The sequence below is a fragment of the Pseudorasbora parva genome, chromosome 2 (assembly GCF_024679245.1).
Source record: "Pseudorasbora parva isolate DD20220531a chromosome 2, ASM2467924v1, whole genome shotgun sequence".
NCBI classification, from domain to species: domain Eukaryota; kingdom Metazoa; phylum Chordata; class Actinopteri; order Cypriniformes; family Gobionidae; genus Pseudorasbora; species Pseudorasbora parva.
Window position 1 is genome coordinate 59,337,309 of NC_090173.1, and position 18,600 is coordinate 59,355,908.

Sequence of the window (18,600 nt, forward strand, 5' to 3'; positions counted from 1 at the left end):
AACGGGGCTATGTATCTCAGGTGTTGCAGCGACAATGGGAGATGGTAGCAGCATACACGTCATCCAAACAACCCCCCTGCTTTCGACCTCTGACCCATACACACACACATACACAGAGAAACTGCTCTGAGAACACACAGATCAGCAATATATGGACTTTTAGATTAAATTACCTCTTCAATGTACCAAATATATGTATGGTGATGATGCAATGTCTTGTATGATGTTTTGAAGTAACTTGGATGTTTACTGCATGTAAAATCAACTTCTGTAGGCTAGTAACTGTAAATTCTGTATCTCTGCATTCTCGAATGTCAATACTGTCGTTCATGGTATCATTGGAATCGCGGACGCCCAACGGCGTCGATTTCGGTGCTTAAGTATGTGACAAAATCATCAATATGAAACTATACACTTTCCGGGAAAAGAAAGAAAGATCGGCTCTTAATAAATCACCCATCTTTGTTTGAGTCACAAGGAAGTGGGGGCTTTCTAATAGGAACAGAGGGGGTCTTGTGACCACTCATCTCCTGATTGAATTATCTCCGCCTATTTCATCTATAAAAACCTAGACCCACAATGTCTCTTTGCGAGCACTTTTCCGCCACTCTGAAGAGATGAACGATTGAGCACGAGAGCGGGCAAGGAGAGATGGGCAAACCTGCCCGAGAGACACGACCAGCCATCACGCCCGGAAAACTCCTCCAAGAACATCCAAGCTTCATTGCCTTGAAGAAACTGCAACAGACCTACACACCTAAAACTTAGATGCAAGTATCCTATTTCGCAATCAAACTGCGCTTAAAGGTTGTCTTGACCATTCCTGTTTACGGGAATAGTATGAATTTAACTGGGGCCTCTTGGAAAGAACTGCGTGATAAAAGTTGTCTCTCTCTCTCTCTCTCTCTCTCATTCTATGTTACTTTTGTTTTATTCGTTAAGTTTAGATTTTTCCTTGTATGTTGTTTGTTTTGTTACCCACATATATGAATGTTTTACCCTGTGTGAAATCGTAGTTTTGTCTATTAAAATCCAATAATTACATTGAAGTGAATGCCTTGCTCATGGATTTGAAGTCACTGATGACGTAAGATCTTATCTACAAATTAAGCTTGATTTTTGTGTTACTATTTCAGTAATACAAATTGTACAAACTTATGAAATATTATTGGTCCTGATCAAACAGATTAATATTTCTTCCGAGTTTGTAAGATTGATAGTCAATGAAGAAATCCCATTTTCCACTCGCAAGACGAGAGGAAAATCTGGATGACTGAAATCGACTTTGATAATAACAGGATTAAAAGTCCCGTTATAAAATTAATAACTAATGTACAACCAGCGAGTCACATTATAGACTCATGAATATGAGTCCAATTTAAATAAATTATTCCCCGAGACTCGTTATTGTTACAGTGTTGAACACTGTATTAGTGCAGCAATGTAAGTGCTGACTGGTGGCTGCATAGATTCTTTGAACGATCACAAGTGCTGACTAGTGAAAGGATTTACATTAATCAGCTGGAATTCCCTGACTACAAGCTATTTATAAATGTTTAACAAATAAATGAAACAAATAAATGACTCTTCTTTTAAACACAGCTTTAACAGTGGTGTAATGTAGTGAAATAATAATACTTTGTTACAGTACTGGACTATTTTTTGGGAGAATCTGTTCTTTACTTGAGTTTTTATATTTTGTTAACTTTTACTCCCAACACATTTTCCCAAAGAATATTCGTTACTTACTACCAAATAAATTTGGAACACAAAATGCAAGCAAGCATGTGCAAACAAGTCCACACATAATTGCGGTCGTTTCATCCCTTACAAAAAAATAACTGCATTGTACATTGAAGTTCAACTGTAGATTTGCAGTATAATGAAGTATAGATGCAATATTACTGCAGTACAATAAAGTTAAACTGTAGTATAATGAAGTATAGATTAGGGCTGAAGCGATTTCTTGAGTAGGGGAGAGTGGGGACAGTTGCAACGTGTGGCAGTTGAAACACTGCTGATTTCTCCAATCACGAATGAGCTGGAGTCATGCCACTCCTACTGCACATGCTAAGTATACCCCTCCTTCTTTCTTGAAGTCAACAGCCAATGGTTAAATTGCTGAAATAAGCAAATTGCTTTTTTAAAAGTCAAACTAGGCTACAGTGTATCTTACATTTTCTGTTCTGTTTTTTCAGTATGCCACGAGACAAGAATAGGTAGAGGGACACCCCTATCTGTTGTCCTTTTCCTATTTTCCTTTTCTGTCCTCAGCTTCTGCTGTAGTGAGCAATGACGACAGGACAGTGAGGTGAGCAACAGTGAGCAATGACGCCACACAACACACTAGTGCTTTATTAGAAAGAGAGAGAGGCTATGTCGAGAGGAGATGAGGACAGGATACTGGACCCCTAAGAGGGTCTTCTCAGTCCAACAGGAAGATAGCCTATGTGGCAGGAGGAGTGGTCCTGCTTTCATCATCGTTATTTGCCGCAAGCCTATTGCCTTTAACACTGGGCTATAAAAACTGCAACGAAAGTGCTGCCTGGGATGCGTCATTAACACGCTTGCCTCATTCCTTCCTGGAAACCGGATGAGTGCTTGTTACGGTAAGTAGAATGCGCTGCTAGTTTTATTAGTTATCATAGTTATGCGTCTTTATTATTGTATATTTTAGAGACAGAGTGTCTGGAGAGCTTGTTTCTGCTGTTAATTGCATGAGCGTGCTGCTGTTGTCTTGCTGTTTGTACTAACTGGATGTGGACAAGGGAAAAGAGAGAATAAATCGTTAACCTTCTATTTATAAGAGGTACGCATTTGGTAACTATCCGTTCTTACGTTTTAAACGTTGTCTTTCTTAGATTTCCTCTGATTTAGGGATGGCGAAAACTAAACATTTTCTTGACCGACCACTGAGCCTCATTAGCCGGTTGAAACCGGTTAACCGATTAGTTTAAAATATGCTGCGCTATTTGAAATAAGAGCTGCGCTCCCGCTCTCACACACACACTGTAACGGCGGCACCGCCTCCCTTCTACTCACGTCACTTTTTTAAAATCCCCTACAGTGCGAAAAATGAGTCCCGCAATTGGGCGCCGAGGAGCTGGTTTGTAATCGGAGGAAAAATGGCTCCTTAGTTTCCAAATGGTTTGGGTACAAGGTGACCACGTTGAAAATAAAGGCATTTGTCTAGCGTAAGAAGCTCATTTGAAACATTGCCGCGGCTCATTTAAGAAAATGACAGCTCCGTAGAGACAACGCTTTAGTGTGAGGCAGAGGCGTTGCTCGATAGCTCAGAAGAGCTAAATATGGATCTGACTTGCCTTCTGATGCTTTCTTGAGCAATTGTTTTACAATATGCACTTCTTTTTCTGCCTTCCTGTTAGACTGAGCATGATGGGGACTCAACGTCACGTCTGAAATCATAGTGAGCAGCAAAGTCATGAAATTCCTTTGAACTGTAGCATGGACCATTGTCACTCACTACCACCAGAGAAATACCATGCCTGGCAAAAATTGACTTAATTTGCTGTACCACACATGCACTTGTAGAGTTAGACAGCATGGCTATTTCTGGAAAATTAGAAAAATAATCCACTACCAGCAACTATTCTTTTCCATGAGAGTGAAACAGATCAGTACCCACTTCCTGCCAAGGATACTCAGGCAGGTCTGTTGTGATCATGGGTTCTCTTGCTTGTGTAGTGATTTTTACTTTTGTCCACCTAAGGACACTAAGTAAGAGTGATTGGTACTTACATCACCGCTGACATTGTGAATTTGGATCACACGTCACTTAAGGTGTGGTTATGAGTACATCAGATGACCACCTTCCCCCCCTCTTAGTTTGGGACACTAGTCAAGGCCTTTTACCTTGGCTGTATGAGAACACTCTGCACAGGAAGCTGCCCAGTCATTCATAATGAATGTAAGGTGGGAGAGTTGTTCAGCTGATTTATCTGAAAGATTGGTGAGATTTCTAACTTGTAGAGCCTTTTCTGCTTTATCAGCACAAGGAAGACACAATTGTAATAAAATAGATTTTATTAACAAAAGATAAACAGAACAATTAAAACAACTACTAAATGAATACAATGAATGATAAAGGAATAAAGTGCGTAAAATGCATAAAATACATGTGAGTAAGTTAAGTGTGGCTATAGAAGAGTTACGTTATCTTATGGAAAGATAAACTGTTGTTTCTCCGAAATTAAGGTGAAGAACCTTATTATGCATTAAACAAATAAACGAAAGATTATTTGTTATTAACTAGCATCAGTTATATTACTTGTAATGTAAATTACAAAATCATATACTGATAATAATCAACAATGCCAAGGTCTCTAGAAAGAGGTTTGGTTAAGTGATATTTACGTTCCACGTGGTTGAGTAAGCAGTCCGATGGTGATGACTTCTTCCTCTGGTTTTGCTGGGAGACAATGCAGAGAAGAAAGGAGCTGGAATCTGTTTCAACAGCCTTGAACACGAAGATCTGTGGGATGCTGATCTCCTGGGGCACCAAAGGGTCCTAAAATCTGGAACACGCAGATGAGGCCCTGAAGTAGGTGCAGAAGGTCCTTAATCTGGAACATGCAGACGAAGGAACCTTGAAGTGAAGGTTTGCTCTCCTGAACTTAACCTTGTTGCGAATGTCTCTGTGTGTCTTCTGCCTCTTTGGACCAGACACTCAAAAGTTGGTCAATCTGCTCTGGTCTCTTTAGCATGGAGACTCTGGACGTGCTGTAGTCGTCTCGCTCGACTAAAACTCTGAACGTAGTGTTGGTTAATGTCTCTTTCCTTACAGGCTGGAGGCTCAGAACGTTGTCGTATCTGTTGCTGCCTCACAAGCTGTAGATTCAGATCCTCGGATCTTGTGTTGTCTCTCTGGTTAAACCAGAGGTTCAGAACTTGGTTGCTCTGTCACAGTCTAATCCTCAGCGAACAGACTCAGAACTTGGTGAACTGTTTGTCTCTTGGATGAAGACTCAGAACCTGATTGCTCTGTCACAGTCTAATCCTCAGCGGACAGACTCAGAACTTGGTGAACTGTTTGTCTCTTTCTTGGAGACTCAGAACCTGGTTGCTCTGTCACAGTCTAATCCTCAGCGAACAGACTCAGAACAAGGAGTGTCTATTGAAAGGGTACCTTTATCCTTTTCCGAATAGGAGGAGATTGCAATTTGGCGCTTCTCCATTCCAGTGTTGCTATTGGCTGCTGGCGTCAGAGAGGGCACACAGTGTGGCCCACCCTTCTTTCCCCTGTGGAACTCATTTGCATACTGTGCACAGTTAGAAGTCTTTAAAGGGTCTTTAAAGTTCATCAATGCATTTCTCACTTTCCAAACCACCATCAGAATACCCTTGGCAATATACTAAACAAATAGACACCAAACATGATGGAAAAAGATTGAACTGTCATATGTTCATTCATTTGTTCATTAACAGCTGAATTTGTGGAAGATGTTGCATTACAAATAGCTGTCCCTGAGAATACTTATTTCTCTGAATAAGTATGAGATGGATATGTGTAGTTTACATCAGTCTTAAGGTTTCCAAACATAGGTGTGAATGGATTTGGATGGATCAGTTTTGGTCTTTCTTTGTTTTACCCACTACTGCTGAGGTCCTGAGGAATGTTTATGGCCGTCACAAATCAGGTCATTAGGGATCCATCTCTAGATGGGTGAAGGGCAGAAACTGCATGTGGATCAATGAGAAGTCCTGTCCTTTCTGGGCTTGGTACTAGAGGTCTTCTTGCCCTCAAAGAAGTGTCTGGATGTTGTCCAAGCATCTTTATCTGATGCCGTTGGACATTTTGTTTGTGCTAGTCCAACAAGATCCAATCAAAATGTAGCAAACCTTTGTCCACTGTTACGGGCAAAAAGGGGCCCGGCCATAAACCGGGCCCTGGAATGTGCTGTCCACTACACTTGCTTGCTTTGAAGTTTCAGACAAACTTTACAAGAACTGACCATTTTCTCAATATCCGAATTTATTCCAGGCAAAAAGACTGAATCCCTGGATCTCCTTTTAGATTTCAAGATGTCCTTCATGTATCCTGGAAATCATATCTTCTCTCAGCACTTATGGAACAACCACTCTGTCTCGTCTCGGTAGAAAACCATCTACCACACTAAATTCAGCTCTAACATTGTAGAATTGTGGACATGAAGTTCTGACCCAGTGATTGTTCAAATTCTCAATTACAGCCTGGAGAACTGGATCTTTTGCTGTCTTCTCAGCTATTTGCTTGAGCTTCTGGTCCGACACTGGAAGAGATTCAACAACAAGATTTACATGCAATTTCATATTATCTTCCATGGAACTCCCATCTATGGATTTGCATGTTAGTGGAGCACAAGATAATGCATCTGCTAGGACTATGTATTTTCCTGGTGTAAACTAATTCAAAGTCATACCGTTGTAGTCTCATCATTAGATGCTGAATGAGTGGGGACATCCGTTTCTGCTGTGAACGATGGTAAGCCATAGACATAGTCATGAAATTTCTCAAATCCGAAGACGAGCCCAAGGCATTTGTAGAAAGTGCCCTCCCCCTGCCTTTGATACATGGACTCTCCCAGTCACCCCTGTCATTCAGTGCAAAATGGACTGTTCCAAAACTTTCCACAGGAGTTCGCGAAGTGACGGAGAAGAGAGCAGACGGTTGATAATGAGAATGGGAGATCGGCTGAAGATTGTATATAGTTTGAGTGAATAAAGTATTAGTCCAATCAGTGGAGGCCTTATCGACTGTGCGTGTGCGTGCATTACACCGTAGGTCGTCACTTAATCATTTAACACTCAACTAACGCTATTCCGCCTGGAGTAAACACGGATGTTTACAGTTAATGTTGTTTCTGTAATTATAGTCTACTGCTGTAACATCACTGTTATTCTATATTTGTCATTTACTGTCAGTTTAGCCATATTTATATCATATAAACACCGATGCACGGTTGCATCTCAGGTAGCGCGCATGCGCTATAAAGTTGTTTACATCTGAGAGCTGATCGCACGTGAAGCAGCAGTCAGGCTCACGCGCACAGCTCATGGACAGTTAGCGCACACACAATTTGTATTGTACTGAACGTCCATTCCGATTTATTCTAGTTCATCCTCATCGAGATTATATTGTGTTCTATTTCATAAGTGTTCATCAGAAGCTTAATTAGTATTGTGTTGTGTTGTGTTTATATATGTTTCTTATATCCATATTTATATCTGTATTTTGTATTGTGTATTTACAGAACCACACATCTATGCACATTTAATAAAACCACCAATTTGGATAAAACCTGAGTAAGACATCATTGTTCTGACCGGACAAACTGTAGCCTTCAACCAAACCCGAACAAGCAATTAGAGTCAAGATTCACAATATTTTTCATGGTCCTTCGAGCCGGATCGGGTGAATTGCTACAGAGATGTCTCAACCTGAGAGAGAAGCGCCTGTTGTGCGTCCACGAAGACGGATCAACCCACCAACTCATTTAGCTGATTATGAGCTTGGTGAGCTATTGCCGCATCGACAGCCACTCCCAGACTTCAGCCAAAGTAGGGTCCATTCACCAAGTATGGTAGGATACACCAGATCATCTTCTCCTGTCAGTCAAGAGTTAGACCATGATAAGTGGACACTGAGAGACGAATGGCAAAGTGAAATATCAGATGGTAGAGGAGAAAATGAAGTAGAGCTTACAGCTACACTGCAGGTGCTGAAACGAGAGAATGCAGACTTACGGCTACAAACCAGCCAGCTTCCAGAGATTATTTCAGCACTACAAGAGATGCGTCAACAGAATGCTTTGTTGCATCAAGAACTTCAAAGTCTTAAGGCAGAAAGAGGAGCCCCCTTCAGGCCAGTGACTTCATCAGTGCCGTATCCAAGTCCCTTTATTCCAGTGGTGAGCTCTGAGACCCCACAATGTTTCCGTCCGACTCCAGCCCCTCGGACAAAGCCACCAACGCCGCCTACTGTAATGAGAGAACTGAACCCAGCTAGCTTAGCTGATGATATCAGAAACATGGACATTTCTTCCTCAATGCAAGAGCGAGTCCCACCACAAGTGCGAGACAGCAACCCACCTCAGCCCAGGTATTCTCGTTTTTCTCAACACCTTCCTTCTCATCAGTCAGAGTTCCAGACACCAGCATATGAGCAGAGGCCACCTCCTCAGCCAGACTCCAGACAAGCTTATTACCAGCCTCCATTGGCACAGGAGAAATTATACAGAGGTCCTGCTCCAACCATTCCCTTCCTAACATCCCCTGATCCGCGGGAGTTCTCTAGACTGAGGATAGCGTTGGAGAACATTCTGCCTGGGGATACAACAGAGCGATTCAGGTATCAGATCCTCACTGACCATCTTAAGTTGGAGGAAGCACTATTAGTTGCAGACTCGTACAGTAACTCAAGCTTCCCTTTCTCAAACACCATGAGAGCCCTCAATAGAATGTATGGCCAGCCTCACCAGCTAGCCTTACAACGCATTGCAGAACTGATGGATGGACCGAACATTCGCAGCGGAGATGTAAAAGCTTTTCGCATGTTCGGACTCCAAGTGCGTTCCCTGGTTAGTATGCTGGAACAGCTGGGCCAGAAAGGTAATGTTGAGCTGGAGTGTGGGTCACATGTGTCCAGACTGACGAGCAAACTGCCGCATGACCTCAGGTCCAGTTTCAAGAGGTATACACATCCTCGTCTTGTTGCGATACCTACATTATTGGACTTTGCAGACTGGCTTGAGTACGAGCTTCAAGTTCAGGAGGACCACACTGACTATACCAGTCACTCTAAAGTTTTGTCTGACCAGAGAAGGGAGATGAGGAGAGATTCTAAGCAAACGCGCAGACCTACTACAATCCTCCTTGGTACAGAGAAACCGAAAGCCAACCCAGCATCACCAGTTCATCTGCCAAAACCAGCTGCTGCTAAGAGAGAAGGGGTGAATGCTTACTGTCCATTCTGCGACAGCAACAGACATTTCCTAAATGGCTGTGAGAACTTCAAGTTACTCAACAAGGAGCAGAAGGTGTCTTGGATTAAAGGCCAAAATAGATGTTGGCGTTGTGGGCGTGGTCATCATGCTGCAAATTGCACACTGAAAGCCCTCTGTCCATCCTGCAATAGGAAGCATCTGCAAGCACTGCATGAGGTAAATGAGCAAAGTAAAGCCACCGAAGAATCAGTTCCAGCCAGTGCAGTCTTGTATGTGGATCGTCCAACCTGTGACAACAAAGTTCTGCTGAAGGTGACTAAAGTTATACTGCAAAATGGCAACAAATCCATGGAAGCATATGCCATTCTCGATGATGGGTCAGAGCGGACCATTATCCTACACGAAGCAGTGCAGAAGTTGAATCTCAAGGGACAGCCAGAGGATTTGGTTCTGCGTACTGTCAGGCAAGATACACAGACCATTCATGGGGCAGCTGTGACATTCACTGTGTCCTCAGTGGCTAACCCTCGTAAGACTTTCAGAATACGTAGTGCCTTCACAGCCAACAGCCTGGGTTTAGCAGAGCACACACATCCCGTCAAGGTACTCCAGAAGAAGTACAAGCACCTTGCAGGCCTGCCACTACAGCATCTTCACAAAGTGAAACCAGTAGTTCTAATCGGCTCTGACTGCCCGCACCTCATCACACCCATAGAACCAGTCAGTCTGGGTCCACCTGGTGGCCCTGCTGCTGTGAGAACGCGTCTAGGATGGACACTACAAGGTCCAGCACAAGAAGTAACCGACAGACTTTCCCCACAGCAATGTCTCTTCACCAGCTTAAGGCCCAGTACGGACATTTATGAGAATGTGGAGAAACTGTGGAAAATGGACATTCTTCCATATCGAACCGAGAAGGTACTGACAAGGTCAAGACAAGACCAAGAGTCCATCCAACTGCTCCGGGGACAAAACCGTGAGAGTGGATGTTAACGGAATCCAGCGTTATGCTACTCCTCTTCTACGTACCAGAGGGATGCCATTTCTACATGCACCCAAAGAAGCTGTCCTGCCACAATTAAGGGGAATGGAAAATCGGCTTCACAAGAATCCTGAGCAGTCAGTAGCCTACCAAGAAGAGATTGTCAGGTTACAGCAAGCTGGCTATATCACCAAACTCACTCCTGAACAGGTGGGCCATTCCAAGGAAAGCTGGTACATTCCACATCATCTGGTGGAGCATAATGGAAAGAAAAGGGTTGTCTTCAACTGCTCTTTTACTTACCAAGGTCAGAACCTGAACGAGTACTTGCTCCCAGGTCCACCACTCAGCCCTTCTCTTCTGTCAGTTCTTCTGCGATTTCGAGAACATTCTATCGCAGTTAGTAGTGACATTCGTGGGATGTTCCACCAGGTACTCCTTTTGCCTGAAGACAAACCACTACTGAGATTCATTTGGAGAAATCTTCAGAAAGACAAGGCACCCGAGGTGTATGAATGGCAAGTACTTCCGTTTGGAACAACGTGTAGTCCTTGCTGTGCGACATTTGCTTTACAGAAGCTGGCCTTGGATCACAGTGAGTCTGAAGACACCCAGTTCTCAGTAGAGAAATCTTTCTACGTTGACAACTGCCTCCAGAGCTTTGCCACAAGTGAGACAGCAAAAGATCTCGTTGACAGACTCCGCAACCTCTTAAGTTTAGGAGGCTTCGACCTAAGACAGTGGGCGAGCAATGATCCATCAGTCATCAGCCACCTGCCAGCTGATGCTCGATCTCAAAGCAGCATCCAGTGGCTCAGCGAAGGTCATCAAGATGCACAGGAGTCAACTCTTGGGTTGCATTGGCATTGCTCATCAGATACCCTCTCCTATAAGCAACGTCGGACAGACCACCCACTTCCAACTATGCGAAGCATATACCATATTCTCGCTAGTCAGTATGACCCCATTGGCTATATTGTGCCATTCACAACACGGGCCAAGGTAATTGTACAGAGGTTATGGGACAAGAAACGAGAGTGGGATGATCCCCGACTGCCTGAGGAACTGCTGAACTCGTGGAACACTTGGGAGAATGAACTGGATAGTTTGCAGCAAATTGGTTTGCAGAGGTGTTACTGCAGTAAGGAACTGGATAACCCTACCAGCATTAGACAGATCCACATTTTCTGCGATGCTTCAGAGCAAGCCTACGGTTCTGTGGCGTATTTACGCACTGAAAACACTGAAGGTAGAGTGGAGGTGGCCTTTGTAGCTGCTAGATCTCGAGTAGCCCCGAAAAAACAGCAAACAATACCACGTTTGGAGTTGTGTGCCGCACTCACAGGTGCACAACTCGCGAAAGTTCTGAAGACAGAGCTGACTTTACCCATCCACAGTGTAACTCTGTGGTCTGACTCCACAACTGTTCTTACCTGGCTGCTATCACACTCCTGTCGTTTCAAGGTGTTTGTGGGGACCAGAGTGACAGAAATCCAGGATCTTACGGAGTCTGATAACTGGAGGTATGTGCCATCAAAGGAGAACCCTGCAGATGACATCACCAAGGGAAAATCCCTCGGTGACATAGGCCAGGAAAGCAGATGGTATAAAGGGCCAAAATTTCTCAGACAAACGACTGAACACTGGCCAGAAATGCCACCGTTTACAACCCTTGACCAAGACAATGAACTGAGAAAGCCAATCTTCTGTGGTTTATCAATCTCCTCTCCATCCACTCCTGATCCACAGAAGTACCATACACTTACAGAGTTACTGAAGGCTTACATCCGGCATGTCAATGGGGCGGCCACAGATATCCCTACAGCAGAAGACTACAAAGAGGCAGAACTTGCAGTCCTTCGTCAAAGCCAAAGTGACTCGTTTCCAGAGGAACTGTCCTACCTCAGAGAAGGTAAAGCCTTGCCAAAAACTAGTCGCTTGCTGTGCTTAGCCCCTGAATTCGATAAGGACACTAACCTCATACGTGTTGGTGGTCGCTTCCGTCAGATCAGCCAGCTAGAGGAGGATACTATACATCCTATAGTCCTTGACTCGTGTCATCCAATCACCAAATTAATAATCAAAGACCATGATGATCGGTTACATCACCCAGGACCAGATAGGGTGTTTGCTGAACTCCGGCGGAGATACTGGGTCATACGGGGACGAGCTGCGGTCAGAAACCACCAACGACAATGTTCTGAGTGTCAGAGATGGCGCGGACAACCACATCCACCCAGAATGGCAGACCTCCCACCCGCCAGATTGAGAATCCATCAACCTGTCTTCTACTCAACAGGTGTGGATTGCTTTGGACCTTACACCATAAAGGTGGGACGCAGGAATGAAAAAAGATGGGGAATCATCTTCAAATGCATGACTTCCCGGGCAGTTCATATCGACATACTCACCAGCATGGACACCGATTCCTTCTTAATGGCTTTACGACGATTCATCTCCAGACGTGGTAAACCCTTTGAGCTTTTGGCAGACCAAGGTACCAACTTTAAAGGAGGAGAAAGGGAGTTGAAAGAGTCATTCATCGCCCTTTACCCTGAGCTCCAAGCCCAACTCGCCAGCCACCAGATCAAAGTCATCTTCAATCCACCCAGTGCACCTCATTTTGGTGGATGCTGGGAGAGAGAAATTCGTTCTTTGAAGGCTGCACTGCATGTCACCATTGGCAGCCAGACAGTTACAGAAGAAGTGCTAAGAACAGTCTTCATAGAAATAGAAGGAATTCTCAACTCCAAACCCATCGGCTACACCTCTTCGGACATTGCAGATCCAGATCCAGTGACTCCCAACATCTTGTTGATGGGGCGGCGAGATGCCTCATTACCACAAGTGGTATATCAAGATTCTGAACTCCTGAGCCGTAAGAGATGGAGACACAGCCAGCTCTTGGCTGACCATTTTTGGAGACACTTTATTCGGCACTACCTACCCAACCTCCAGATCAGACAGAAGTGGAAGACTGAAGAAACTGACCTGCAGGTCGGTGACATAGTCATGATCGTGGACCAGCAACTGCCACGTGCTCTTTGGCCTGTAGGGAGAATTGTTCAGGTCTTTCCTGGGGTGGACAAAAGAGTCAGATCTGTGGAAATACAGGTTAAAGACAAAACTTACACCCGACCTGTAGCCAAGATTATTACCCTGCCCCCTCTTCCAGACTAGCCCTAGTTAGCAAATTCACCTTGTGAATTTGGGGGCGGCTGTAGAAAGTGCCCTCCCCCTGCCTTTGATACATGGACTCTCCCAGTCACCCCTGTCATTCAGTGCAAAATGGACTGTTCCAAAACTTTCCACAGGAGTTCGCGAAGTGACGGAGAAGAGAGCAGACGGTTGATAATGAGAATGGGAGATCGGCTGAAGATTGTATATAGTTTGAGTGAATAAAGTATTAGTCCAATCAGTGGAGGCCTTATCGACTGTGCGTGTGCGTGCATTACACCGTAAGTCGTCACTTAATCATTTAACACTCAACTAACGCTATTCCGCCTGGAGTAAACACGGATGTTTACAGTTAATGTTGTTTCTGTAATTATAGTCTACTGCTGTAACATCACTGTTATTCTATATTTGTCATTTACTGTCAGTTTAGCCATATTTATATCATATAAACACCGATGCACGGTTGCATCTCAGGTAGCGCGCATGCGCTATAAAGTTGTTTACATCTGAGAGCTGATCGCACGTGAAGCAGCAGTCAGGCTCACGCGCACAGCTCATGGACAGTTAGCGCACACACAATTTGTATTGTACTGAACGTCCATTCCGATTTATTCTAGTTCATCCTCATCGAGATTATATTGTGTTCTATTTCATAAGTGTTCATCAGAAGCTTTATTAGTATTGTGTTGTGTTGTGTTTATATATGTTTCTTATATCCATATTTATATCTGTATTTTGTATTGTGTATTTACAGAACCACACATCTATGCACATTTAATAAAACCACCAATTTGGATAAAACCTGAGTAAGACATCATTGTTCTGACCGGACAAACTGTAGCCTTCAACCAAACCCGAACAAGCAATTAGAGTCAAGATTCACAATATTTTTCAGCATTCTTTCTCAATCTGAGCATATCTGCATTCAGATTGCGTCATCGTCCTAGAGGCCTAGGCTATCGGTTTCCAGCCGTCAGCATCTGCTTGGAGCAAGACTGCACCTATACCATCCTTTGATGCGTCTGTTGAGATTTTGATACTTTTTGAGGAATCAAAGTAGGTGAGATCTTGTTCCTTTGTCAGTGCTGACTTGAGCATTTTCCATTCTAGCTCATGTTTACTTGTCCACTTGAACTCATTTTTATGATTCAACAGCTCTCTAAGGCTTGCAGTTTTTGCAGAGTGGTTTTGAATGAATTTACCAATGTAGTTTACCATTCCCATTATCCTAAGCACACCTTTTTTTCCCACTGGACTCGGCCTATCCAGAATTGCCTGAATTTTGCTCTTGTCAGATTCGACACCACGTCCAGACAACTTGTCACCTAAAAAGTAATTTAAGTGAAACCAAACAGACATTTTGCTCTGTTTAACTTTAGTCCGTATTTCCGAACTTTTTGAAGAAGCTGGAAAAGTCTGATTGTGTTCCTGCAATGATGATCCCCAAACCACAATGCCATCAACATATGCACAAACCACAAACTCCCTCCAGTCCTTCTATGATATGCTCCATGGCACGATTAAATATTTCTGAGGCTGAACTTATACAAAAATTTCAAATGAATATCGTCCAAACAGTGTATTGAACGTGCAGTATTTTGTACTGTCTTCATGAAGCTTCAATTGCCAGAATCCTTGTGAAACATCCAACTTACTGAAGTACTGCGCACCCATCATTTCACTTGTGATCTCACGCTTAGGAATCTGGTAGTGCTGTCTTTTTATGTTTGCATTCAAGTCTTGAGGATCACAATGACACAATCCATTTGTCCCTAGACACACAGTTTACATCAGAGTCCTTTCTTCCATCTGCTTCATATTCATATGCCCACAAAGAACGTATCTGACAACTCTGTCTCTTCAACAACATGTACATTTGTTGATGCTTTTGTTCTATTCTTTGAAAAACATTGCTTAGTAAAGTGGTTCATACCTTTGGATTTTGCACATTGCCTTCCATATGTGGGGCATTGTTTTGGTTGATGCTTCAAGCTACATCTTTTACAGCTGAATGAATCTTTGGTGCAGCTTTTTGACTCTGTCTTTTTTGAACAGAGTCAAATTTTGCGGGTAACAGCGCCGACTACTGGACTGTCAGTAACAGTGTTTCCTTCATCACTGAAATTTGTAGAGTGCAACAAAGCAAGTTTGTATACCTCTCATGTTTAATTTTTCTTGGATGAGCAGTGCTCATCAAAATTCTTCATGACCTCGTCATATTTTTCTCCGTCCGCGAACGTGAAAGTATTTTATACATCAATTGCTTGAGGTCCAGCAACTGTCAAAAGCACCGCTAGTTTCCGTGAATCCGACTTGCTATCCAGACCTAGAGCTTGCATGCATAGCGTGAATTTCTGCTTGAATGTCTGCCAGCTGCTATCAACATTCCCGATAAGTTTCCATGATTCCAGGGGTTTAACAGCATCCATCTTCGTTGTATCACAGGACAGTGCACTCCTGATACCATGTGGTGTTCATTGAATAAACTCTCTCAAGAACAACTTGTATGAACTGGCATGTAGCCTTTTATTTATCCACACTCAACATTCCACTCCCTTTTAGCTCTATCTTATGCCCTGCGTCTCAATCAGCTCCCTAGTTCACTAGTCGGGGCACTGATCATGACATAAGTCAATGGGCTGACTCCCTGATCAGTGCTCTGACAACTGAACTAGGGAGCTGATTGAGACGCACCCTTACTTTGTTATTGGCCCATTGTATCTTTTGTATCTTACTGCCATCTTGTGGACAACGATAGGAACAACTAATCACCACAATTCCTAGTTCAGTAATACTCAAAAGCTGACCATCAGAATGAAATAACTGACCGACTAAAAATATATTAGACTCAAATGTGTGATGTGTTATTCTGAAAAAAAATGAAGTGAGGAGAGAAGATATATTTAATAACATAAATACTGTTGGGTTTCTTGCATAAACCGATCGTTTCGTGTCTTAAGACATCAATATATCATCACGAGCTGCAAGGTTGGATTTGTATGTCTGTTTTTTTTTACTCTCATAGCTGCCTTACTATAAACGGACCCCAGTAACATCAATTATACGACTAACACAGAGCAATGGTTGGTGTTAAAATTCTTCATTTGTGTTCTACTGAAGAAACAAACACATCTATATCTTGGATGCCCTGGGGGTAAGCAGATAAACATCACAGTTTCGGTTTTGGGTGAATATATTGTTAAGGTAACAGGTATTACAAATTTAAGAATATGTTTAAAGCACATTTAAGGTAAAGATGATGCCATCTGTTATGCAAAGTTTCCAGGCCAGTTCCTGTTCCCTTTATTAAATCAAATGAGCCAGATTACTGAGATTCTCACCTTTTGTCTTTAACGGCTCTCAGAGCCCCTGTAATCGTTAGGATGATTGGATTAGGATTGGAGTCTGAGGACAGGTCTCTTTACATATACAACATTTGCATTCTTTTGTTTAGATTGTCTCCTCCTCTACTGTGTAAATCCCTCCCCCTAAAAGGTAGATAAATTACAGTGTGAACTGTTTTGAGTAGACTTGATGACCACAGCTGAAACACAGCTCAAGTTCTCAATAAAGAATACTGCTGAAGGTATCTTCAAGTCTCCTGGTCTCTGCTTCAAGGAGGAAAAGAGTTTTGAACAGTTTCTGGATTTGAATTATAAGGTAATTCATAAAAAGATTTAAATATCAATCAAAAATTTGTGCATTATTATTAATGTTAACTATTAAATTAGATAATTGTGTCATTGATCTTTCTCTACAGAAACTAGATCTGTGCCTAATTTATTTTTTAAATATTAGCTGGTAGATCAATGTACCCAATGCATGCGAAGTTTCAATTAATGTATAACAATGCATCAAACAAATTAATGTTTTATGTCCTTTCACTTCATATTTCTCTCTTATAATTACTTTGATGTACTGAAATGTAATTAAACGTTTTTTCTTTGACCTCAGACCTGATGGAAGAGAACGAGGAGAGTGAAGAACTGAGTGAAATGGAGGAGGAACATCATGTCAAACCTGCAGAAAAACCTTTGAGTCGCTCAAAGACTAAAAAGACATTTATAAAGAAAAGAAGAGCCAAGAAATCTTTCACCTGCACTCAGTGTGGGTACAGTTTCACATGCCCAAAAAGACTTAAGAATCACATGAGAGTTCACACTGGAGAGAGGCCATTCGAATGTGATCAATGCGGGAAGAGTTTCAGTCAATCAGCAAACCTTAAAAGTCACATGAGGATCCACACTGGAGAGAAGCCATATGCATGTGATCAGTGCAGCAAAACATTTATTGATAGATCAGCCCTGAAGAAACACCTGAGAGTTCATACAAAGGAGAAGCCATATTCATGTCCTGTGTGTGGAAAGAGTTTTTCACTGCTCTGTAGTTTACAATTACATCAGAGAATACACACTGGTGTGAGAGAGTACATGTGCTTTGAGTGTGAGAAGACTTTTACTACAGCAAACGGCTTAAAACTACACCAGATAATTCACACAGGAGAGAAACCTTACCAGTGTTCACACTGTGACAAGAGATTCAATCGGTCATCACATCTGAAAACACATGAGAGGATTCACACAGGAGAGAAACCTTACAAGTGTTCACACTGTGACAAGAGATTCAGTTGGTCATCAGTTCTGAAAACACATGAGAGGATTCACACAGGAGAGAAAACTTACAAGTGTTCACACTGTGACAAGAGATTCAGTTGGTCATCAGTTCTGAAAACACATGAGAGGATTCACACAGGAGAGAAGAAACCTTACAAGTGTTCACAATGTGACAAGAGATTCGGTCAGTCATCAGTTCTGAAAACACATGAGAGGATTCACACAGGAGAAAAACCTTACAAGTGTTCACACTGTGACAAGAGATTCAATCGGTCATCACATCTGAAAACACATGAGAGGATTCACACAGGAGAGAAACCTTACAAGTGTTCACACTGTGAGAAGAGATTCGGTGTGTCATCTAATCTGAAAAAACATGAGAGGATTCACACCGGAGAGAAAACTTACAAGTGTTCACACTGTGACAAGAGATTCAATCAGTCATCAGATCTGAAAACACATGAGAGGATTCACACAGGAGAGAAACCTTACAAGTGTTCACACTGTGACAAGAGATTCAATCGGTCATCACATCTGAAAACACATGAGAGGATTCACACAGGAGAGAAACCTTACAAGTGTTCACACTGTGACAAGAGATTCAATCGGTCATCACATCTGAAAACACATGAGAGGATTCACACAGGAGAGAAACCTTACAAGTGTTCACACTGTGAGAAGAGATTCGGTGTGTCATCTAATCTGAAAAAACATGAGAGGATTCACACAGGAGAGAAACCTTACAAGTGTTCACACTGTGACAAGAGATTCAGTCAGTCATCAGTTCTGAAAACACATGAGAGGATTCACACCTGAGAGAAGTCACACAAGTGTGATCAGTGTGGGAAGAGTTTCACTATTAAAAGTTCCCTCAAGAGACACATGA

At 42.7% G+C, this 18,600-nt stretch overlaps 2 protein-coding genes across 2 annotated transcripts in view; both read left to right on the forward strand.

Moving 5' to 3' along the window:
• Nucleotides 1-18,600, forward strand: part of LOC137047376 (gastrula zinc finger protein XlCGF57.1-like) — a 180,137-nt gene that overhangs the window by 13,754 nt on the left and 147,783 nt on the right. The window contains exon 5 of the mRNA XM_067425020.1: nt 17,273-18,404. Within this exon, the coding sequence (XP_067281121.1) occupies nt 17,273-18,404 (1,132 nt within the window). The remainder of the gene's footprint in view (nt 1-17,272; nt 18,405-18,600) is intronic.
• Nucleotides 9,931-13,952, forward strand: LOC137047401 (uncharacterized). The gene is made up of 2 exons (XM_067425034.1): nt 9,931-13,382; nt 13,856-13,952. Exon 1 carries the CDS (start codon nt 9,979-9,981, stop codon nt 13,102-13,104), a length of 3,126 nt encoding a protein of 1,041 aa, XP_067281135.1. The 5' UTR covers nt 9,931-9,978; the 3' UTR covers nt 13,105-13,382; nt 13,856-13,952.